The 25,350-nt window shown below is 35.7% G+C and overlaps 1 protein-coding gene across 1 annotated transcript in view; it reads right to left on the bottom strand.

Annotated features, from left to right (window-relative positions):
* Positions 1–5,906: 5,906 nt before the first annotated feature.
* Positions 5,907–25,350, bottom strand: part of LOC150074992 (cell adhesion molecule Dscam1-like) — a 91,454-nt gene continuing 72,010 nt past the window's right edge. Inside the window, exons 12-18 of the mRNA XM_090389164.1 lie at positions 24,597–24,688; positions 18,223–18,406; positions 13,548–13,688; positions 12,479–12,509; positions 11,962–12,125; positions 6,681–6,881; positions 5,907–6,529 (exon numbers count right to left, since the gene is read on the bottom strand). Coding sequence (XP_090245290.1) covers positions 6,369–6,529; positions 6,681–6,881; positions 11,962–12,125; positions 12,479–12,509; positions 13,548–13,688; positions 18,223–18,406; positions 24,597–24,688 — 974 coding nt within the window. The 3' untranslated portion in view covers positions 5,907–6,368. The remainder of the gene's footprint in view (positions 6,530–6,680; positions 6,882–11,961; positions 12,126–12,478; positions 12,510–13,547; positions 13,689–18,222; positions 18,407–24,596; positions 24,689–25,350) is intronic.

Below are 25,350 nucleotides of genomic sequence, written 5' to 3'. Positions count from 1 at the left end.
TGCTGAGAAGAACTTTGATGGGCTTATTTCACTCCCTGGCTGAGTTAGTCAGTCAGAGGCATAGATAGCAAGGTTGTTTTTTTGTCCAGTGAAACAGGCAAATTACAGAAACGATACATATATGGGATTCAGCTCGTTCGTGCGAACCTATTCCTAGAATCTCCCAAGTTCACCAAACTGGTTCCTAAAAGCTGTTTCACACCGAATGCCATGCAAGCTACACTACACCATCCATGTTCACACTGGCAGACACGTACCCTCAGCTATTCTGTTCCTAGTCGTGATGTAGATTTATTGCTACTTACACATTACTAGAATATTGATGAAGATGTTGTCCCTTGGAAAGCTGCCACAATCATGAAATTCCAAGTACTATACAAAAGGCAAAAAATATTTTCAATACAGTTGCTATTAGTTCTGCGGAGGCAGAAAGAGGTTTTTCTAGGATGAATATTATATATTTGGCAAATTTGATGACTAACCTGATTGACCTACCATTGAATTCCTGGAATCCCACTCCATCTGTTCAAGCATGGCTAAGAGTTAACCACACAGCCAATGAAGGCTGTGTGGTTAACTCTTAAATAAAATATGTTTGGTTTTTCTTTTTTACCTTGAAAGGGGGGAGTAAGATGATAGGGAACTGGTTTTTAAAATTTTTGATTCCCACCACTGCATATATGGGTATATCAAAAAATTTTCGGGTAACCCTAATGTAATTGTTTGTCTTTGAAAAGTTGCCTTAATCTTCTCTGTACTAAGTCTTGGGAATTTCTCTTGCAAGTATATGAATGCTGGACCATTCACTTTGAAAGCCTTCACAAAATTTTTCATGAGCCGAAACTTTATTTGGGATCTAACAGAGGTTCAGATGCTACATTCTGGCCAACTACCCCACTCACAGAGAAAGCAATAATACTGTAACCCTTTTTGTAGTCCTAATAAAATGATTACCTTGAAATCACCACATATCTGCCACTAATACTTCTGAATGTTTCTTTTTTATGGATGGCATCATATTTTCATTGTCTAATAACACAGCTTTAAGGCTAATCTTAGAAGCATCTGTATAGTTGTCATTCTTTGGGAATGTTCATTGCTGCCATTAGACCATCTAATTTTGTAATGTCCATACAAACAGTGAGTTCACCTTCTGCTTTATAGAATTTATCATAGTCTTTATTTTGAGTATGAAATGTCAGTTTCACCGAAAGATTCCACTGTTTTAGCCTTGAGGCTACAACAGTCTTCAACTGCCTTCAGTTCAAGATCGTTAAGCTCACTTTCTGTGATTCGAAGGATAAGGGTTTGTACAAAATGGTGGAGCCTCTGATGTTCATCAAAGTGTACAGAAAAATGGTTGGGTAGTACTTTACTGTCATTCCTTTTCTAATAGGATGTAACATACCGAAGTCTGTGATATGATTTGTTGGCTCCATCTATATCATGGGCACAAAACATCCCTTTTGATGAACAGGTAGTGCAGGATATGTGTGGAGCCCAGTTCTTGTCCTGGTTGCCTACTTTAAACCTCAAGTACAAGAAGTCATCCAGACTATTTACAGAGAACAAATCACCCAGTACTTAGCCGTAGTTTAATATAGAGTAACTTGCTAATATGAGACCATCTGTAATTCAAAAAGAAGAGCCAGTCGGCAAATTGTAATGTGATTTTCATGTTCAGCAGCATAGAATTAGTCAAGATTGGGTATTTTTGTAACATTTTATGTGTTGACCAGTGTTATCATTCTTCTGATGTAAATAATAGAGTGAAAGATTGTGGACCAAAAGACTTCCAACTGTATTGGTTTGTTTTCTGATAAATTCTCATGAACCCGATTTGTTTCAGTAGATGGATTCAGTGATTGGTGAAATGCATATGTAATTGAACAATTCAATGTTGATATATTCAACTCAAAGACAGGGTTTTGGTTTGACACAAGAATTGGAGGAACAGAGGAGAACATAAATACTGGAAAAGGCTGTTGGAAGTGTAAGCATGGATTCATATGTTCAGTTGACATCAAGGGGAAAAAAAAAAAAATGTAGCTGTTGCTCTGTCACCAGTATCCTGAAACAAAAGCATTAACTATCCAAAATGGCAGTGAGACACTGTCATCTTTTCTTTCATCAGAAAATGAAAATTGGGTTAGTCTATGCCAGATCTTTGCTGATTTACAGTACATAATATACACGTTTACAGTACATAATTTACAGTACATTACAGTACATAATTTACAGTACATTAACTACACGTTTTACCCTTTGAGAAGATATTTATGGCAATTAGGTATAGTCTTTTTATTGGATTTCAAACATTTCTCAAATTGCAGAGGATAGTTGTATGACAATGGTGCCAATACAGTGGAAGATTTTAGAATTTAACAATTTTGGCAGTGTTTGTGCTGCTCTTCAGCAGAAAGAGGAGAATAGGTCAAGGAAGTTTTCCTCTCTAACCAAGATTCCCAAAATCTAGTTGAATTGTATCCTTCTGGAGTATAATAATACAATGTGTAGTGCACAAACAATTTTTTTTCTCAGCTTTAGAATGGAATCCCTCAGAGAAAACAGACTTGTTCAAATTAATAACTGTTGCAGAATATGAAATTATAGATTTTTAATGTGCTATATTCATTATAAAACCAAGTTGTCAACAAGACCAAGAAATTATTACTACACTAAAAGAAAATAGTAATTTCACTATATCTAAGCAAATGTTAGAGTCAGTGATTGAACCAAGAAGGGTACCACAACTGCTTGACTTTTTTTTTTTTTTTTTATGTAAACCCCAAATACGAGAGGTATTAGAACCTATAGTACTAAGTACTGTGCCTGGAGGTTGAGAAGACGAAAGGAGATATTTGTTGACATTGGACTTGAACTTCTGTAGACTGAAATTTTCAGGAAATACGTATGAAGGAAGGTTGTTCCAGAAAATGGCAGTTGAATGAATAAACGAGGAAGATGAAAAGTTGGTTCTGTGAGTTTGAAGTTGGACAGTAAATGGATGTTGGCAGCAAGGGTTCGGACTGTTTTGAAAGAGAGAGTGGGAATTATAGAAGCCAATTCAGAAGAACAATGCCCATGTAAACATCTGTAGAAGAGGCATGCAGCAGAAACAGTATATCTATGAGATAGCGAGTGGAGAGACTCTGTTAGAGATGAATCATTAATTAACCTAACTGCCCTCTTCTGAATGGAATCAAGAAGCCTGAGAGAGGTTTTGGGGGCACCACCCCAGTTGTGGGAACAATATTCCATGGCAGGGCGGATTTGTGATTTATACAGTGTGCAGCTGTTTGGAAGAAAAGTAATGCCGAGAGCGAAAGAGAAAACAATATTTGTAATGTGCTTGTGCCAAGAGAGATTAGAAGTCAGGGTAATCCCCAAAAGAGATATCATTTGCCTAGAAATTGGAGTGTCACTAAAGATAAGCATAGGAGCAGAAGAATCCTTTTTGCGAGATATAAGACGAGACTGAGTTTTAGAAGGGTTGAAATCAACTAAGTTGTCTTTGCCCCACTGGAGAATTACCTGAATATCAGCATTTAAGGAATTGGTAGCAGATTTTCGAGAAATTGAAGCTGTTGAGCAGGACAAGGTTTCTCAAAATGAAAAGTGGAATGCTATCATCGGCAAAACTATGGATAGGATTTCCAGTCAATGGAAGAAGGTCATTAATATACAAGAGGGAAAGAACTGAACCTTTGGGGACACCTTAGTTAGAAGACAGAGAGAAAACTGGATAACCAATTACTAAAAACAGTTGGCAAACCATAAGATGGAAGCTTGTTTAGAAGACCTTTATGCCAAACACAATCGAAAGCCTTTGAGATGTCAAGAGCAACTACTTGTGTTTTCCCGAACCTTTCCATTGAATTAGTCCATAGCATAAGCCAGAATATCACCAGTGGATCGACACTGATGGAAAGTTTCTAGGTAGTTTAAAATTTGGCGGTTAATTGATTTCTCCATTACTTTAGAAAGAGTAGACGTAATTGCAATGGGAGGGATTTGTCACCCTTTTTAGGAACTGGCTGGATATGAGCAAATTTCCAAGCAGAAGGAAAAACACCTTTGGAATAAGAAAGTGAAAATAGGCGGCAAAGAATAGGAGTAAGTTCAGGAGCACAGGTTTTGAGAACAAGTGGAGAAATACCATTGGGACCTAGATCTTTCTTAGCATCAAGATTCCTCAAAATTCTTCTGACATCCTTTTGATGGAGTATGTTGGGAGGTGTTTTACCAAGATCATTAATACATGAGTTGGAAGAAAAATGGGATGCTAGCAGGTCAGCTTTATCCATGGCCGAAGTGACAACAGACCCATCTGGTTTGGACAGTTGTGACCAATAGTTTTGGCAAGAAGCAAGTTTTCTACTCTTAGCCTGATTAATAACTGCTTTTCAATTGTTGCGAGCTTTGGTGTAGGCAGAAAATGAAACAAGCCAATTACGATATGCAAAATTGTTCTCTTGAACAGCCTTAGCACATTTATTGGAAAAACCAAGGTTTAGATAAAGAACAAGATTTTAAAGTGGAGTATGGGATAAAGGATTCCATTCCTGCAAGAATAATTTCACTGACATGATCTGAGCAAACGTTGACATCAGAAGTTTTGGAACAGTAATCCAGCCAAGGAAAAGAAGTCTCACAGGTTATCCCAAACAACACGAGGTTGGGAATAGCCATGAGATAAAGTTCCAATCACCAAGTTGTGATCTGAAGTGCCTAAAGGACCTCTCACTTCGACCGTAAACTTAGAAGGGTTGTTTGTGAGAAAAAGATCAAGCGTATTGGCTGCACCGGTATTCTTTTAGGTAAATGAACAATCTGTGCAAGGTCATTAGTAATTGCAAAAGCCTCAGCATCTCGACCAGCTGGAGTTGTGAACATTAAAATCACCTCACTGTTAGGAAAGTTGGAGAGCGAGATTTTAAGCCAGGGAAGAGATTCCAGATTGCCAAGTCTCTGACAGGATATATCAGAACGGACATATGCACAAGTACCACCTTTGAGGTGAAAGGAATCATACAGCGAATAATTTGGGCATCTGAGATGAGCAGTAGTTGAATCAACAGATAACTGAGAAAAAGTACATGGGGTTTGGCAGATTGCAAGTGGAAATCGTTGAGATTAGAATTGAGACCATGTATATTTGTGAAATGAATTAGGAAGTGCTTGGGGGTTTAGATCTTTTCGCAGATAAGCTTGCTCTATTAGTTTGACAATGCTCCCTGCATACACACTATCTGACCCGGCAGCCTCCTAGAGAGTTACCAATAGGTTCGGTCTTGTGTACTAACTAGCGGCCGGCCTGCGAACACCGTTTTAGAGACTAAACATGGGTTCCAATAAGCAATGTGGTGGTATTGCACTGGTTGATGAGAGTCATCTACCACCTACTTGCTCATGAGGTCATTAAATTTTCACTTTAGCTAACCAGGAATTCTATATTACAAATTTCCATTTTGTTCTGATAATGCATTACTCTGCTGTGTGAAGGGAAGTATGATTGGTAATGGTTTGCAACTGGTATAAAATCTGTGTGGGTGGGAAAGGAAGTATATTAATTAGATAGACATCTTTAAGGTGGAAAAAAAAAAAGTCTACAGCTTATTTGAATAGGTAAGGATGTCATAGTAGATTAACTGGTGATTTTCTTTGATATAGAAAAATGTACACTTGTATTAGTTGAGCTAGATTTTTGTTTACCATATCTTGTGTTAAGGGAGTGTACTTCTTATTAAAAAAAAAAAAAGTAGTTGTATAGACTACTGTTGTGAAGTCTTTTATTAACAGAGAGCAAAAATGTACATCTGATCATTAAAGCTGGTATAGTAACAGTAAATATAGAACTTTCAAACAGATTCAAGGCACAGATATTACTTACTTTGATGATCTGTAAAGGTTTTATAAAAATAAAGGGATGCTGCTGATAATAATTTACAAGATGGAAATGGCAACTGATGTGTTGAATTCATCTTTTTAAAGAATAATTATTTACATGGCACCTATTTACAATATACATGATCATTCAGAAGGTAATGAGAGAGAGTAGCTATTAGTTGTACATGTGTAAGTTTTCTAATTCCAGAAACCACTCGACTTGAGTCGGTTCTCATTAAGTTCTGAATGAGTGTAATACATGAATTATCTTTAGTTACAAAATTTACAAGAACTGAAGCATCATTCAATTGCTTTCTATCAGTACGTGAATTAAATCTGATACTGGTTGTCTCATCTCTCATGAGCAACAGCGTAATTCTATATACACAGTTTCAACTATAACAAACATGTTTAAATTTACATTTGTGTGAACACTTTTCTTCTGGCAGTAATGAGCTTGTTTTTGGCACCAAGATGATTTAAACAATAATTTCCCTTATCACACGACGTGACCTGGAATTTGGGGTTGAGTATCCACTCTCTAAACTTTCATCAAATGAGAGAGAAATCTGTTGATTTTTTTCCTCGTCTCCCATGGCATAGGGGTCTGGTAATCCACTGACATCGTAGTATGGAGGATCTGCAAGAGAAATAAAAACTGTCATTAACAGGGGAGAAAGGGCAAGTGTGCTAAAATTGTTTCTGTGTGGCCAGCTGGGTGTATTACTGCAACAGAATCTAAAGAATTAATATTGATTATTCAGACAGTAAAAGTTGTTTTAAACACTTACGTAAATGTTCTCTATTTTTCATGTTCATAACTTCTTCATTTAGTGGTTGATAATCTTCTGGATAGAAGTAACTATTAGTCAAGCCACCATCAAAGGGATGATATGTTCCTTCTGGTTGTAGGTCAGATTTTAGCCACATATCTGACTGGTTATCACTTATCATACACTGGTTCAGTTCTCTGTCTTGAGGATATAATAAACCTGTAAAGTTAATCAATATTTTCATTAAGTGTTTGTTAGAGTTAGTTCAAATTTGAAAAAAAAGAAGTCTTAAACCTCATGTATTGTAATTAATTAAGTAGTTTTTTTGGAATACTAAGCTTTGGTTGGCTCCACCATTGATTTTTCTGTTTCCGATGTGTGTACTAGGGTAAAAAAAAAGTAACAATGTCACTCTACTGTGTAGTGAAGAGATGTTTTGATCATATTCTAAAATAGACACGTTAGGATGGAGTATATGATGAGATACACTTAAATAGAAAGGGTGCAAGAATATTATGGAGCAATTAAATACATGGGCTGTGTTAGGGTAACTAAGAGTAAGAACAAGTGCTGATCAAGACATCAAAGGTTGTGATATAAGCAGTGCAAAAAGGATTGGTTATACTGTTAGTTAAGAAACACAATGTTGAGTCTGTTTGGTGTGACATAAGTACTGAGAAAGGAAAAATTAGAGTAGCAGTATGGTATTGGCCTAATGAGTACAATGAACAGTTCTGCAGAGAAATAGAATGGGATAATAAATCAGAATGTCTTGTAGGTTGGACTAATTCAACTTGTGGGTTGGTCACTCGGATGCTAGCAAGACTTGTTTTCTACAGCAACATGTTCGAGGGAGTAATACCCTTCATCTGATAATCAGCAGTGATGATGCATGCATTAGAAATTTGCAGATAAAGGAACCATTAGGTGACAGTGATCTGATGTGGGATTTACTTAAAGTTATAACTACAGCGGTCTCAGACAGTTTTCAAATTCTATATGGAAAGACTTGGAGTCTTTCCATGCCAACTAAGAAATACTGTTCAAGGTTCAGGCCTAAATGGATGCATATAAATTATCAGGTGTGACAGATTACGAGAAATGTTTGGCAAAGGATGCAAAGAGTTCTTTACTTATGTAAAACTTTACTGCCTCTAGAAGGAAGGGGATGAATCAGATTGGTCCACTTAACATAGATGGTTCGACTATTGATGATGATTATGCATCTACATTCACACAAGTTATTCAAGGAGGGGAATGCCAGAAGTTTATCAAATTCTAACAGAGCTAAGTGGAGAAATTGTTGAAGTTAAAAATAAAAAAGCCACCTTGGATAGATGGAATCTATCCAGTTATAATGAAGGAGGCAGCAAACCCTTAGCCATAATTATGAGAGTATCCTTGGGGAAGGTCCCCATGGACTGAAGATGTGCAAATGTATGCCTAATTCACAAAGGGGGATGCAAATAATTATAGACCTGTTAGTTTAACTTCTGTTCCAGAGTCACTAATTAAACAGGTGATACAGGATCACCTAGCCAGGACAGCATGGGTTTGTTAACGGAAATCTTGTGACCAATTTGATATCATATACTTAGATTTCAGGAAAGCTTTTGATACTGTTGCACATGGACTAAATGTTATTAGCGGAGTACCCTAGGGTTCAGTGCTGGGCCCACTGTTGTTTTGTGTATTTATCAATGAAGGTATATCAGGCTTAATGTTGCTACTGCAACAGGATCTAGAAAACTTAGGCAGATGGGCAACTGAAGTTTAACATTGACAAATCCAAAGTACTGCATATCAGTAGCACAAGAGAAACATACCAACAGCGAGTGGAGAGACTCTGTTAGAGATGAATCATTAATTAACCTAACTTCTGTGAGGTGGTGAATGAAAAAGACCTAGGGGTAATTGTGCAGTCAGATAGGCTGCCTGAGCAGATCATGGGGCAATGGTCAGGCCACACCTTGAGTACTGTATACAGGTCTGGAGGCCTCATTTTAGGAAGGGAAAAAAGGGGTGCACTTATGAAGAAAGCAAGTTGCAGCAGCCGAAGACTAGGCACCTGCAAAGTGTGTGAGGCCTTGAATGGTTTGAGCAGGCTCAATCTAGAGGATTGGCTATATCCATCATTCCTAAGATGTTCTGTTCATCCTGTAGGTACCTTGACTATAATGTTAACATCAGTCTTTTTTTATGTAAACCCCAAACATAAAAGGTATTAGAACCTATAGTACTTAGTACCGTGCTTGGGTTGGAGGTTGAGAAGACATTGGACTACTGTAGACTGTAATTTTCAGGAAATACATATGAAGGAAGGTTGTTCCAGAAAATGGCAGTTGAATGAATAAACAAGGAAGATGGAAAGTTGGTTCTGTGAGTTTGAAGTTGGACAGTAAATGGATGTTGGCGGCACGTGTTTGGACTGTTTTGAAAGAGAGAGCAGGAATTATAGAAGAGGCATGCAGCAGAAAAGTCTCTCCACTCGCTATGAGACAGCGAGTGGAGAGACTCTGTTAGAGATGAATCATTAATTAACCTAACTTCTGAATGGAATCAAGAAGCCTGAGAGAGGTTTTGGGGGCACCACCCCAGATGTGGGAACAATATTCCATGGCAGGGCAGATTTGCGATTTATACAGAGTGAGCAAGTGAGTGAGTGAGTTTGGAAGGAAAGTAACACCGGGAGCGAAAACCAAGCTTTTTAGATGCAGAGGAAGCAATATTTGTAATGTGATTGTGCCAAGAGAGATATCATTTTGCCTAGAAATCGGAGTGTCACTAAAGGTAATATTTGGAGCAGAAGAATCCTTTTTGCGAGATATAAAAGGGTTGAAATCAACTAAGTTGTCTTTGCCCCACTGGATAATTACCTGAAGATCGGTGGCAGATTTTTGAGAAGTTGAAGCTGATTGAACAGGACAAGGTTTCTCAAAATGGAAAGTGGAATGCAATGTGCTATCATCGGCAAAACTATGGATAGGATTTCCAGTCAATTAATATACAAGAGGAAAAGAACTGAATCTTTGGAGGATACCTGCATTAGTGGAGAAGTTAAAGACAGAAAGCTATCTACCATCACCCTCAGTGAGAAAACTGGATAACCAATTAATAAAAACAGTTGGCAAACCATAAGATGGAAGCTTATTTAGAAGACCTTTATGCCAAATGCAACCACTTGTGTTTCACCAAACCTTTCCATTGAATTAGTCCATAAATGGGTAACATAAGCCAGAACATCACCAGTGGATCGACACTGATGGAAGGTTTCTAGGTAGTTTAAGAGTTGGCGGTTAATTAATTTCTCCATTACTTCAGAAAGAGTAGAAGTAATTGCAATGGGACGATAATTGGATGGGAGGGATTTGTCACCCTTTTTAGGAACTGGCTGGATATGAGCAAATTTCTAAGCAGAAGGAAAAACATCTTTGGAATAAGAAAGTGAAAAAAGGTGGCAAAGAATAGGAGTAAGTTCAGGAGCACAGGTTTTGGGAACAAGTGGGGAAATACCATCGGGACCTGGAGTTTTCTTAGCATCGATCAGATTCGTCAAAATCCTTCTGACAGAAGACCACAGGAGGCATTGAATGGAGGGAGGTGTTTTACCAAGATCATTAATATATGAGTTGGAAGAAAAATGGGATGCTAACAGGTCAGCTTTATCCTTGGCTGAAGTGACAACAGAAGCATCTGGTTTGGACAGAGGGACAAAAGTTGTGGCCAATAGCTTTGGCAAGGTACCAGAATGCTCAGCTACCATTAGGGCAAGAAGCAAGTTTTCTACTCTTAGCCTGTTCAAACTCTAGTTTGGACTGATTAATAACTGCTTTACAATTGTTGTGAGCTTTGGTGTAGGAAGAAAATGAAACCGGAGAATTACGATATTCTTCTCTTGAACAGCCTTAGCACATTTATTGGAAAAACAAGGTAGATAAAGGAAGAGATTTTAAAGTGGAGTGTGGGTCAAAGGATTCCATTCCTGCAAGAATAATTTCACTGACATGATCTGAGCAAACGTTGACATCAGAAGCTTTGAAACAGTAATCCGACCAAGGAAAAGAAATCTCACAGGTCATCCCATTTTGCATTCTTGTAAAACAATACAAGGCTCCATTGGAAAAGAAATAAAGGCTCCATTGGAAAAGAAACAATCACCAGGTTGTGATCTGAAGTGCCTAAAGGACCTCTCACTTCGATGGGTTGTTTGTGAGAAAAAGATCAAGCGTGTTGGCTGTATGATTAGGATTGTCCGGCATTCTTGTAGGTAAATGAATAATCTGTCAAAGGTCATTAGTAATTGCAAAAGCCTCAGCATCTCGACCAGCTGGAGTTGTGAACATTAAAATCACCAAGGAAAATTGGACTGTAAAGTCAAAGGAGTTCCAAGTGATTAGTGGAGTTGGGAGAATGGTAGAGAGATTTTAAGCCAGAGAAGGTCAGAGAGTAGATTCCAAATTGCCAAATCTCTGACAGGGAATATCAGAATGGACATATGCACAAGTACCACCTTTGAGGCAAAAGGAATCATACAATGAATAATTTGGACATCTGAGATGAGCAGTAGTTGAATCAACCGATAACTGAGATTCCTGAGATTCTGTCAGAAAAAGTACATGGGGTTTGGCAGACTGCAAGTGGAAATGAATTAGGAAGTGCTTGGAAGGTTTAGATCTTTTCACAGATAAGCTTGCTCTATTAGTTTGACAATTCATGGTGTATTCAATAGTAAGAAAAAGTGGTTGGGACATGCTGTATGAAGTAATGAAATTTTTGGATATGGCGTACACATGGTAAGAATATACCCAGATCCTTGACAATGCTCCCCACATACACACTACTTGGACTCCCTCCAGTCACTAGTGATCTGGGTGGTCACCCACCATTGTGCAGGTGCAAGCAGAGGATTTGGCTGTCACAGACCGTCCGGACATCGCCGAATTGGGTCCACTTGAATCGAGTGCCACCCGAATATCAGTTCCATCAGTGTTTTAGACTCCCAGGAAGCAAGTACAGCTTGTCTGGCATATCTGAGAGAATGTCTGTGACAACCTCAAGGACCAAGTCTGCTCAATAACATAGGTGTAAAATGGTTAGTTTCCCATACATTCAATTTGGAAGGAGAAATTTATTTTTTGCACAGAACATAAAAAATCTCCACAAAAGTTGAATTATGGCATGTGTACTGTAGGAGGAAAAGCATTTTAAAAGAACACAGCTCTCCCTCTCTCAATTTCTTTGAAAGTAAGCAAATAAAAAGCCTTGTGTTTCTCAATTACTAGTGAAAACATCAACTTACCTGGTGGTGAAGAATTTGAGATATGTCCATTTACACAGGAAGAATTATCTGATATATTAGCTATATACATTGCAGGTTTTGATAAGCCATCTATGACATTATCTTGCATCTTGTTTATTCCAGCTTCTGGATAATATGGACCTGTCACAGCTTTTGGTCGGACACTGTAAATAAATAGAATACAGGTTAAGTATTGTGTATATAATAACATCAACCAAATACAAAATTCCAGCCCATGGTTTGTATATATTTCTAGGGTGCAAAAAAAAAACCCTGATGACACTCAGCTATGGGATCATGAACTTATTTTGTAATAACTCTCATACTTTTACCATTTTATAAAGTAGTGCTATAGATACCCACTGTCTCCTTTTAATTTTTGTGCATTTATTCCAAGGAAACTATTCTATTATGCATAACTATCCAATGTGAAGTTTATGATAACATGCCTTGAAAGTTGTCTGAATTATCATTCCTCCCACCCCCACATAACAGGTAAAACTGCTATTATACTTACTTTGAAGACTCCATCTCATAATCTTTTTTGCCTGCAACAAAAAAAAAAAAAAAAAAAAAATTCAGTTTAGTTATAATTAAATAATTAGTATATAAATAAGACTCTTCATTTGTCTAGATCTGTGTGGTACAATACTTTAATTCCAATTGTTAGTATAAAAATGTTTCACACTAGTTAATATGCCAGTTATTCAGGATTTATAATAAATAATTCACAGGATAACTTTATATTGCCAATAAGTGTTATCTTCATTGTTATTTATAATAAAACTTCACAAGATAAATAAGAATTTTCTGTTAAGGTGGAGTATACAAATGAAAGAGTAAAATTATGTATTCCTAAAGCCAAGCCAGAAGAATCCTAGAGTGAATAGTCTCCAATTAAGTTACTCAGGGACTAAGCACCTAAGGTTGATGATTTATCCAGTTATAGATAAAAAGAAGTGGTCAAACTTAGAATTCTGAGCAAGTCCTGTTCAGAAGGAAATGAGGTAAAATTAATTTGCAAGAGAGAGGATAAAAAGATATGGTGAAATTCTTCGTGTAACTAAATCCCTTTGAATAAAAGTATCAGGGATGTTACAAACACAGTATCATTTGGTGTCTGTCAAGGAACCACTGCCAGATCTTAAGTTGCAAAATACAGATGGTTATTAAATTCACAATTATGATATCTCCAAAAAAAAAAAAAACACTACTTGAAGGAATTTGTCCATGTAGCACCCTATCATCAGCCAAAACTTTCCTATTAAATGCTGTTGAAATAATATACTTAATTTAATTCAATTTGGAGACTATAGGGTGAATACACTTTGTACTATGTGTGAGCAACTCACACTATTTTTAATATCACTATACAATAGTTCATTGGCATTCTGCTTGTTGCATTACCCTATTTGCAGAACCATAAATTCAATGCAAGAGGCTGTTTGTGTAGATTAGCCAAACTCTTCATGCAATAGAACAACTGATTACATTTTTGAATCCTGTCCAAATTCCTAACAGCAGGATTCAACAGAAAATGCAATTCTCTACACAACATCATAATCCTAAATAACAAAAATGAATACCTTTTTTGCCCTTCTTGCACCAACAGCAACATATAACTATTATCATCAGAATAAGAAACACTGCACCAGCAATAGCAATAATTACAATAAGGTTTTCTGTCGATATTGGTGGCTGGGCTTCTTTCGTACGGGACAGTGAATCTGAAAAAAAAAAAAAAAAAAAACCTTTATTACTTAGGAATTTAATGTTCATCGAGTGTATAATCTCTCATATTGTAACTGAAAAATAATTAGTATATAAATCCATCTGACCATGAACTTTAAATGTGTATTGAGAAGAAAAAAAAATATATACAGTTGAACTTGGTTATAATGAGCAAAAAGCCATAATGATTTTAATTTATACGTATTCCCATAATCACTCACTGTTATAACGAGCATACTACACGGATATACTGAACAAATTTTGGTAACTATACAATAGTGTATTGGCATTCCGCTTGTCATATTACCCTATTTACAGATTCTCTTGAATTCACTGAACCATAAATTTATTTCAGGACTTCTAAGAACTTTGTATGCATATCGTTTTAAAGTAGAATCAATTAGAAATGAACCCTTCCTTCGGAAACATGTCTACTAACAAAAGAAAGTCTCTCAATTCACGAAAAAGTTAGAACATGGTACAAAAAATTCTTTGTTCTCTTCAAGTATATTGACATTATGGAAGAATAAAAGTATTGAATAAAAGGAATAAAGGTAAAGAACATAACTGGAAAAAAAAAAAATATATATATATATATATATTAGAAAGTGTGAGGTTACAAACGTTGAGGAAGCATTGCTTCACCACACAAAGAAGTGCAGGATTTTCAATAGACGGTCCAATCTTGAAAGCTCAAGCGGAAAAATTTGCTAAACAATTTGGACGCAATGATTTTGTGTGTAACAATGGTTGGCTGGATCGATTTAAAAACTCACATAACATTGTTATTGCAAAAAGTAGTGGAGAATCTTGATCTGCAGATCCAATGGCAAATGAATGGATTGACCATGTTTGGGCAGAAATCAGGAAAGATTTCAATGATGAAGAAGAAATTTTTATAATTTAAATTCAAATGGGAAAAAAAAAAATCAAAGGCTCGCATGCACAAATATGACAGGAACTGATAAAAAAAAACCCTGTTTGTTATTGGAAAATTGTTAAAACCTCAGTGTTTCAAAAACATAAGGAAACTTCCTGTGGATTACACTGCAAACAAGAAAGCTTGGATGACTTCAGATATTTTTCGGCAATACATAAATGATTGGAAAAAGGGCTATTCAAAAATAAGAAAAATATTTTATTGTTGATAACTGTCCTGCACATCCCCAACATTAAACTGGTGTTTCTGCCTCCCAATGCAACATAAATTTTACAACCAATGGATGTAGGTGTAATCAAGAGTTCGAAAGGATTTTATAGGAGATGTCTACATCTGATCAGTCAAATTGAACAGAAACTTACTGTCTATATTGATATTGGATGAAATGTTACTTCGACAACCATATTGAATTGCTTCAAGAAAACAATGTTGTAGGTTTTAATACAGATAAAAACTTATTAGCTAGTGATCTTCCTACAAAGATGACAAATGAAAGTGAATCAAAATCAGTGCCGACAATTTCAAGGTGCACTCTTTTTTTTAATGGTAAACTTAAGAAATATCAGAGCGAAATCATTAAAACAAACATCAATTTTAAGATTATAAATGAAGACTAATTGAAATCGTGTTTAGTATTGTAGTTTATACAAGCATATTAAATAATAATGTGCAGGTATATATTTATATTATTTTTTTCTCGAGTTATTGAGAATTTAAAAAAATAGAAGTAGATTTAACTCATCACTGATATAGCGAGTAATGGTTATAATGAGGAAATTTTGTCAGTTCCCTGATGCTTGTTATACCAAGTTCGACTGTATATATAAATATGCATATCATGATGACTTAACGAAGTTTCTATTGTGGCCATAGTAATAATTAAATATAAACACATTATTTCCAAGAATCATAATTTAAAAAAAAAAATTCATTCTCTGTCCTAGAATAAGCACCAGTCTGTGATTTAGCTATAGCTAATTTAGGTTTCTGTTTACCAAACAGCTGCATTTTCATGTGCTTCTTAATTCTTAAACCCAATAACTGCTGTGATTACATAAGACAGAAATTTTCAAGTGAAACTGGATGAAAATGGACTTTTAACATAATGTCCTTCATTTTCTAAAATGACTTAGATAAGCCATCGCCTCCTCATGTTAGAATAATTCTCTGGAAAAATCAACTGTAATGCTACACTGGATGTGTCTCACCATGTTCCATACTGCAGGTATAATCACACTTCACTGGAACATAATTAAAACAAAAGAACAGTTTGATTGAGAAAATAGTTGAATTTTATTGTTAATGCACATAGACAATTATTACCAAAGTAAGTATTTAGATTTGAAAAAAAACTTCTACATACAAAATAACTAATGCTATTTTGGGATTTTGAAAGCATGACTTCCTCTTCTGTTTTTCAGCAGAATCAATTTCACAACCAAATGTTAAGCTACCATACTGATATGATGGCCTGTTCTGGAACTAACTGTTCTCATATGAACATTAAGACCATTTTGTTCCTGCTAGCCAGGAAAGAAAAAGTTCTTTTAACTTTCATAACCTCTTACCACACCAAGAAAGAATTTTTCAGGAGCCATGCTCTGATCTCCTCCTGGTTTATCAAATTAAACTGCATACCTCTGTGTGAGACTGGCTAACTAAAAATCTAGGTATTTGTAAATTTATAAGTGCCAAACCCACACTGATCTTAGCTTTCATATATATATGTGAATATCTTAAAAGCAGAGCATTGCAAGGATGCTGTGATGAAACTACAGTAATCTGCTGAGAAATATTTTGTAAATAGTGAGCAATTTTCCCATACATAAAACATTGCATCACTGACTAAGACCATATTGCACTGCCTCTATTTTGTCACTTTGCTGGTGGAAAAATAAATATTACTAGCATCATTGATGGATTTGAATCTGGGCCTACTTGCAAGAATGCATTTCGTATTATACGTAAACACCACGATGTCCTGGAGTATGTACAAGGTTTTAGACAAGTATGAAATGTAAAAATTGAAGATAACAGGAGAAAGCAATTCAGCCATCTACTTTTTGATAATTTTTTCTAAATTATTATTTTATCCCTAGGGCTGTTGGTCAAAATTTGATGCAAAAAACTTACTTTCATAATATTCTAAAAAAGTACCACACTATATATATTTTTTATTTTTACCAAGAGCAAAGGCTTTTAGATTTTCTTCCCTTGTGATTGACACAGAACAGTTATATTGGTTGCTGCATGAAAGTATTCCAAATCCTTGAACTGCCCTAAAAAATGCAATATTTTAATTTGGCATTACTGTACTCATCACTTTCAAATGCACTCTTCAATGTTAGTGGCAAAAACTGAAACTAAATTCTCTGTAACTGTTTGGATGCCTTTAAATGATTAATTTGGTAAGTAGCGCAGCCTGGGGAGGATAACAATACTATTTTGCACTGCCTACTCCTGTCAGTGACCATCAATGAATGTCACAACAACACTTAGCCAGAAGAGTAGAATGGTATTAAGGGTAAGTTGTTACAATGGATAAAGGGCAACTGAAGTTTAACCTTGACAAATGCAAAGTACTGCATGAAGTAACCCCAGAGAAACGTACCAACTGTGTGGTACTAAATGAAAAAGACCTGGGAGTAATTGTGCAGTCAGATATGAAGTTTTCTGAGCAATGCAGACAGGCTGCCAGGGTTCATGGGGTCATGGGGTTTTGTCAATGATATATAGGAATTTTGCTAGCAGGGAAAAGGAGGTGATTGTCCTTCTGTATATAAGGCAATGGTCAGGCCACGCCTTGAGTACTGCGTACAGCTCTTAAGACCTCATTTTAGGAAGGATGTAGATTTGCTTGAGCGTGTACAGAGAAGGGCAACAAGATTGGTGAGGGGGGAATGAAGGGATCCTCGTACCAAGAGAGGCCTAAGTTCTGCAAATTGCAGTGGCTGGAGACTAGGCACCTGCACGGTGATCTGATTGAGGTGTATAAGGCCTTGAATGGGTTGAGCACGCTGAATTCTGATGGGATCCTTCCACTTGTTCAGATTACGAACCTAAGGGGGCATAAATTCAAATTAAGAAAAGACAGATGTAGAATAGATGTGCGGAAATTTGCCTTTAGCCAGTCACCCACTTTAAGGAGGAACTGGACAGGCATTTGGAGGGAATGGTGTGATTTTTTTTTTTTTTTGGCTGATGCTGCATAAGCTCATACACTTGCTTTCTTGCATCACATGCCACTACTATATATGTTATTCTAATTATTTTCTGCAGATTGTAATTCTACATTGTCTTTACTTATAGCCAAACATACTAAAGTTCTTTTTGGAAGCTCTAAATTAAATATAATTGAGCTTGCTAATTTCACACTGATACTATACTGCATGTTAAGTATCAAGAAGTATATTCACCACAGATAATCTTGAATTATTACTTTGTAACCGCATCTTATCGATGTGGTTAAAAAGCTGTATGTATATAACCTCAGTGACAATATCTAGTTTTCATTTTTTGGTCTGCAACCCTAAATTGATAATTTCGGTACTTACATAAAATAATTACAACAAACATTTCATGATCTTTACCTTCAAATAAATTGGCTAGTCTGGCATCTCCACACCATGAATCATTGCTAAGTAGACACAAAATTACTCTTACATCACTGAACCCTTCTGCTGGTGGCTGAAGATAAACACTTTCTTCATTGCTTGCGATTGGAATTTTCTTTTCATAATTCCATTCTTTATGAGCTGCAGATTTGGCTTGGATCTGAGAGAAAGAATTAAAAACATTACAACTGCCACAAATTCAATTACTGCATACCCATTTATTTAAACTAAAATACATTTTTTTGTTTATTAATCTTTTTGTGAATAAGTTTTGTTTTGAAAAAATTAACTCTTTATACATAAATACTTTTAAATATTAATTTCTTCTATTTTGGCTTTGTTGTTTTTATTGCCTGTATCATTAACTTGGTATATTCTATACATAAAAAGTTAACTTTATAATATTGATGTAAATACACCATACAGTTTACCCATAAGTAGTGTTAAGGCATCGTTTGATTTTATCTCATATTGTGGCTACCTTCACAACGAGATACCAGGTATTGCACTACTGCGAATAAACAACACTTCTCTAATAGAGGAGGCTACTGTTATTTATTCTCAGTGGGCATCACCACCCAGATGGCACTGTTTCGGAGCTTGTTGGCTCACTCATTGGTGGGTGGGCAGGTACCCTGGTAATGCAAACATGCCATCACGGTTGTGGAGTTAATTCCACAATGAGAGATGCCAAATGGTGTAGGTAATAATAATATTTAAAAGACAATGTTTACATTACCAGGGTACCTGCCTATTTATTCCCTGGCTAAAAGAAACAGTAGCCTTGTTTATTCAAAGTTAAACTATGGTGTATTTACCCAATATTATATAGTTAATTTCAACCCATAACATATTATGTCTTCTAAACACAAAAAGTTAAATATCTATTAGAATTCCTCCTGTACAATATTAGCTATAAATAAAATTCTTCACAGCTAATCTTATTATACAATATACTGTCAAAACAACATTTTAAAATTAGTACTAGCCCAAAAAAAAATTAACTATCTGTTTCACTCCCTCCTCGTGGTAGAGTTCAACAGCTTATTCCAGTAATTAATGTGCTGGCTAAAAGAAAACCTGTAATCCAGTCTCAACCTCTTCCCCTGTAATCTCAATCATTTATAATAGTGAAAATCCCACCCCTCAATCAAGTCTTCTCTAAGGTGCCTAGGTTCCAAACTCTGTAGCCCATATATTCAATGTCTTTCCTCGATCTTACTATCTGTACAAGAAATCATCAATAAGGCACCATGAGCATTCCTCATTGTCCATCTACACTACTCAGAGAACTTCAGGTCGGACTATATCCCAAATCTGTTCATATATTCTTCCACAAGACCTTCAATCAGACCTCTCTTTAATGAACTTTTTTGATATCCCCTTGGTCATTACATTGAAAATAGTTTCTGATTTTGAGAGACCTCAGTATGCATTGTTCGCACCTCTGGTCTTCAGGCAATAAAGCTGATACTGTAGAAAGCATTAATCCCTTTAGCTTTTAATAGTTAAAGGCCTTAATTCCATGAATTAAGAGCTAAAACATTTTAAATTTAATGGTGCCTGAGAAAACTGGCCAACCACAGTGCGGGATAGAAAAAGATGGAAGTTTGGGAGAGGCCTTTGCCCATCATTGGGTCAGCAATGGCTAAAAAGAAGTAAAACCTATACACTATGTAAAAATAGTATGGAGAGAATTACACTCTTGGTTGCAAATTAGAAGTCCCACTGGTCAGCTGTCCACAGCCATCGGCAAAGGTTAAGGCATATTCCCAATGTGGGCATTGGCTCTGGTCAACTTATATGTAGATCTACTGTAAGCATCCTATTATAGAATTAGAAGAAAGCGATTTACCTTTATCTCGGAAATTCATCATCCACACTTTCACTTGTCTCTGTTTACATGGTCCCTAATTTCAGCTTTGTTTTAACTGCTGTGCAAGTAACCTTACAGTGTCTAAGAAGAAATCCTTGAGTGTAGATTGCGGCGTTAAAAAAAAACAAGAAATTGCTTTAAAATTTAATGTCCCTGCAGTAGTGTCTCAACCATTCTGAAAAACCCCGTTTCGATTCTCACTGTTCAAGGAAATGAGACCCAGTCAGAAGCATGTGAAATTATGCCTTTGGGAAAATGAAGCAGATTCGAGACCAAAACATGCCGATATCAGGGCTATTAATAAAAGAAAAGGAGTACGCATCGTTTCTAGGGCACAAAACACTCCAAGCCAGTTTGGTTGGTTGGACAAATTTAAAGAGCGTCACGGCTTACACAAAGTTATTTCTGATGAACGTGGAGTTGCAATCGAAGAAGACTATACTCATCGGAAAGAAACTATGCAGCGCTGAGAGTCCAAAGACATTCAACATTGATGAAACATGTCTATTTTTTAAATGTGATAAATGTTTAGGTGGTAAAAATAGTATGGAGAGAATTACACTCTTGGTTGCAAATATAGCTAGTAATGAAAAACTGAAGCTTTTGGTAATAGGCAAAAGTAAATAACCCTGATGTTTCAAAGGAGTAAAGTCATTAGACTACAACAAAAAACCTTGAATGACAAGCAAAATTTTTGAGCAGTGGATTTAAATGTCGATAGAAAGATGATGAAATAAAACAGAAAAATCGTATTGATTGTTGACAACTGCCCACCTTCACTTGGTAATTTCGAAACTTACAAGTGTGAAGCTTGTTTTCTTCCTCTGAATAATTTGTCTTAACTAAGGTTTACAATACCGAGATTCTGGTACTAATTGTCATGATTTATTCACAAAGAATAAATTTATAGAATCGACAACAATAAATCATTAATACTGCTGAATTTGCAAATGATGGATTGTTATACACACAGTACAAATGCAACGGAAACCTGAAAACGTCATGAAACTGTAAGACAAAATCTTACAAATATATTTCTCTTAGTAAGTATAGTACTTAAAGAATAACGAAAACATCATTACGGAAATATTTCCATTAGTGGCAGTAGGCCTGGTAGTGCAATTAAGGAATATGGTGAACAATGATATGTCAGGTGTGGGAGAGTTAAAATCAAAAGCTTCTGAACAATAGTTTAATCCCTCTATTACACCTCTACTTGAGGATGCGGCACAGTGCCAGTATGGAGCAGTTCAAAGGTATTGTGAACAGGTGATTGGGTCAGGTTTAAATTACTTTTTTTATAAGCAAGCTTATGTGAAAACCCCAGAGGGGTTAAAAAAAGTAGTACAGGGGGTGATTATAACTTGCAATCAATTCAATAAATAAAATGCTTGCACCAAAAGAGGGGTTTGTGATTGTTGTTTGGAGGGTTTGCAGACTTCCAGTGGTAATTCTGGGAGCATCCAGCTGTATAGTGAAGGGTTCCTGTGCTAGAAGTTAATCTGGAATTTGAATAACAAGCCAGTCAGATAGTGCCCTGGCTTCTACTACTGCTGTGGTAATTTCCTTCAGTATTAACAGAGAAATGTTCTCAAAATAAGGCAGTACTGGAACAGCTATACAGCAGAGTTCAACTAAGAAGAGAGAAACATCACTGCACTCTGTGGAAGGAACCTGCACAAAGGAATACCACAGTGAAAGAGAAGGAAGGTAAGTTTCCTGAACTGTGTTGTTTTGGAAATGGTACTTAGATAAAGTGGGAGATTATTTTAGAGTAAGGTTGAAGTTAAAAAGAAAATTGATATTGCTAAATTAAGAGAGATTACATGGAATTGTTAGCATTAAGGTAGCAACTTATGGATTGCTGCAGAGAGAGTTGAGATTGTTAATTGAGAGGAATTTTATTGAAATGATAACATGTATTAACAGATTAAATGTAAATGAACACCAGTTATGTAGATTTGTATGATAAATGACTTTTGTTTTATATTTGTGTCATTGCTCTTGAGAAACTTGATAGCTCACATATAATATATATACTTGGGGGGGGGATATCCCTCAGCTCCTGGAAATTCTCATTTTTTAAGCCCCACAAGCAGTCAGGTAGCTTGTGGGGAGCTGCTGTATGAATATCATAAGAATGGCCACTGACAGTGATACTAAGGTATAGGGAAATAAATATTAATAAATAAATAACCCCTCCACAATTTAGATTTGGTTTCCTCACCAAGCTTAACTGTCAGTCCCTTTCTTTCATTAATACGGATATAGTGCCATAAGTCAGAAAGGAAATATTTTTTATTTTTGATAATGGGGGGGGGGGGGGCTAAACTGCAACTCGTCTACGACTATCTCAGTACAAAGCACCAACCAGTGCAGAATCCAAAAGGACGTTTTCTGTCACTAATTAAATATGTACCAAAATTAGATCCAGTTTAGACGATAACACTATTGAGTTTCTTTAAAGCTCACTTTATTGAGACAGATAGTGTAGATGCTTTTTTTTTGTTTTTAGAATAACTGTATGTTTAACAATTTTTGCAATAAAAGTTTGATTTAAAACGAATTCAAGTAATTACCTGTTTTTTCCTTACTTTATTGCAAAAAATGTTTTTTTTTTTGGAATAACGGTATAAGATTTTGCCTGGTATTGTGAGCCCTAGTCTTAACTGCAGCCAATGGACCAAGGCAGTATCAAGAATTTGAAAATGCACTACCGAAGGCACATACTCAGAATAGAAACCAACCAACCAACCTATAGATTCTGTTAGAGATTTGTGGATGTGCATATCAGAGTTAGCAAACATGTGGAGTCAAGGTGTGACAGAAATAACAATTAAGAATTGTTTTGCAAAAATGCTAATTAACAGAGATGAACTACTAGAAGACATTGAGCAATCTTGGGAAGAGTTCCAAGCGAGGTTTGATCAGTGAAGAAATTGTTATTGACGAATTTTTAGGAGTTGATAATGATGTCATAGTAGCTGAATATTCGAGTGACTCCAACATTTTGGAGTGTATTTAAAGAACTAGTGACGATATCGACAATGAGTTGGATGAAAATGAGGACCATATTATTAAACCTTCCAAACAAATGTCAGCAGCATTTGAACCTTTTCATCGAGGTCTTCAGTGGGAAGAAAATATATCTGAGTGTTTAAAGTTTAAACAAATACAAATATTTTTATGAATAGTGTACAACAAAAAAATAGCCAAATATTTTATGACATAATTCTTAAAAATGTACTAATAAATTGTGGGCATCATGTAAGTAATTTCTTAATATGTATACAGGTAACCTTGTATAACACAGTTATTAGGTTCCTGTAAAATGTCGTGTTGTACGAAACAGTGTTATATGGGACTGTTCCAAAAGCTAACAAAAATACACCATTCTGGGTTTGTTTTCTTTTGCTTGATAAACCTTTGTGAATTTCATTGTATGGAACTAAGCAGTTTTGAACTTTGGGCTTCCCTCATTCAAAAAATAAGATTCTAATTGCTCAGCTAACTTTATGCCTTCCCCTATGCTTTTTAGTGTAAAGTTTAGAATTTTCATCTGCGATATCATCATCGAAATTGATTTAATTTTACCTTCGATGCCATTTGCACAAAATCTGCTACGCCGGCTTCTTTTTCTACCAGTAATTCTTGAACATCTTCAGTAATCATATCTTTTTTTATGAGCATCGGCGACTAAGGCCATGTTACTCTGTGTATACTGTCTGTAAATTGCACGTGTCCTGAGGTCGATTTTCTGTCTTTTTCACTTGAAAAATACCCATAAAAATTCCTCCCTTCATCGACAGGATTCGAACTCTGGTGTGGGGAGGAGTGTGATTCTATGAACTGTGCTACCCATGAAGGCTTCAGTAGTTATATCATCAAAACCTTCCCCCTCCTAGCAAGTTCTACTATCGCACTGATCCGTTTTCTACCCATTTGATCATATTTCCTAAATGAACTGACTGTGGCCATACATTTTTTCAAGGGAACAATCGATTTCATTATATAGAGGTCCGACTGTATTTCTTTCCCCCTCCCCAAAAAAACAGATTTTACTACTTATCTTGTGTATAAAATTCAGCGATGAATTTCGCATGGCAGTGGTTAGAGTAAAATTATCAATTTAGAGGTTTTTTTAAAGCTGTAATATCTTCTACATCCATTTAATTTAATTTCATCAACTTTTGAATCTGAATTCCAGTACCTGTAAGCCAAGAATAGCCAACAGGTATCTGAAACTTTGGTAAAAAAAAAGTAGAAGATACAAAATTACATTCCTGTTTTGTTAACATTAAAATCAAACTATTGCAATTTAAGTTGCATCCACTAAGGTCAAATTATACAGAACTAACCTTAAAATAAACACCTAAATCGTGATAACTGTAATTTCTTTTAAACCCACGTTCAATACATAATTCACAATAAAAACTTTAGTCATGCTTCACAAAAATAATGAGACTTGACTTACTTTTGCTATTAGATGCAGTTCAGTTGACTCAACAGAAAAAGTTAAATAATCACTCTCCTTGTCATAATGAGCTTCTCTTGCACGTGGCATGTCTAGATCCAACAAATATTCTGTTAATACAAAGTCTTAAGCTGGTTTCTGATATAAACAAAAAGACACCTGCCAACTTGAACATCATGATAATGTACTACTTAAATATCTGAATGTTTAAGATAAAACCTAAATTTACTTCAGATCAGTAATCTACCATTTCTGACCTTTTCCTTTAATTCATAAAGCCACAAGTTGTATGGATAACAACTGGTTTTCTCCTTACTAAAATGACTTGAAATTATCTTAAAAACACTCTGTTCTCTAGGTGTTTTCAGTTAAAATAAATACACATTCAAAATGCAAGAATTATAGTTGTCTGTGGTCATTAGATAATGTATATAGACACAGCCCTTTTGTTAATTGGTACATCAGCTGTAACAAAACTTCTCTGGCTGCAGAGATCATCCCAAGTGTAAACCAAAATTTAATTTGTTCATGAAACTGTTAAGTTTAAAATGATACCAAATTCAATTTGAATCTGATAGCAAAATTGTGTTTCCTAGGGCTACAATGTACAGGAACTCCCCAACTTATGTAATTTTTTGCCAGCTAGTGCAAACTGAAAAAAATATGGAAACAAATTTTGCATCTGTAGGGATAAATGGAGGTATTGTGAAAATATCTTAATGTGAACCCAATAACACATTGTTTTTCATTCCAA

Source organism: Mastigoproctus giganteus, chromosome 14, assembly GCF_048544385.1.
Source record: "Mastigoproctus giganteus isolate SK-2022 chromosome 14, ASM4854438v1, whole genome shotgun sequence".
NCBI classification, from domain to species: domain Eukaryota; kingdom Metazoa; phylum Arthropoda; class Arachnida; order Uropygi; family Thelyphonidae; genus Mastigoproctus; species Mastigoproctus giganteus.
Note: the sequence above shows the minus strand (reverse complement) of the source record. Positions and strands in the feature narration are given on the sequence as shown.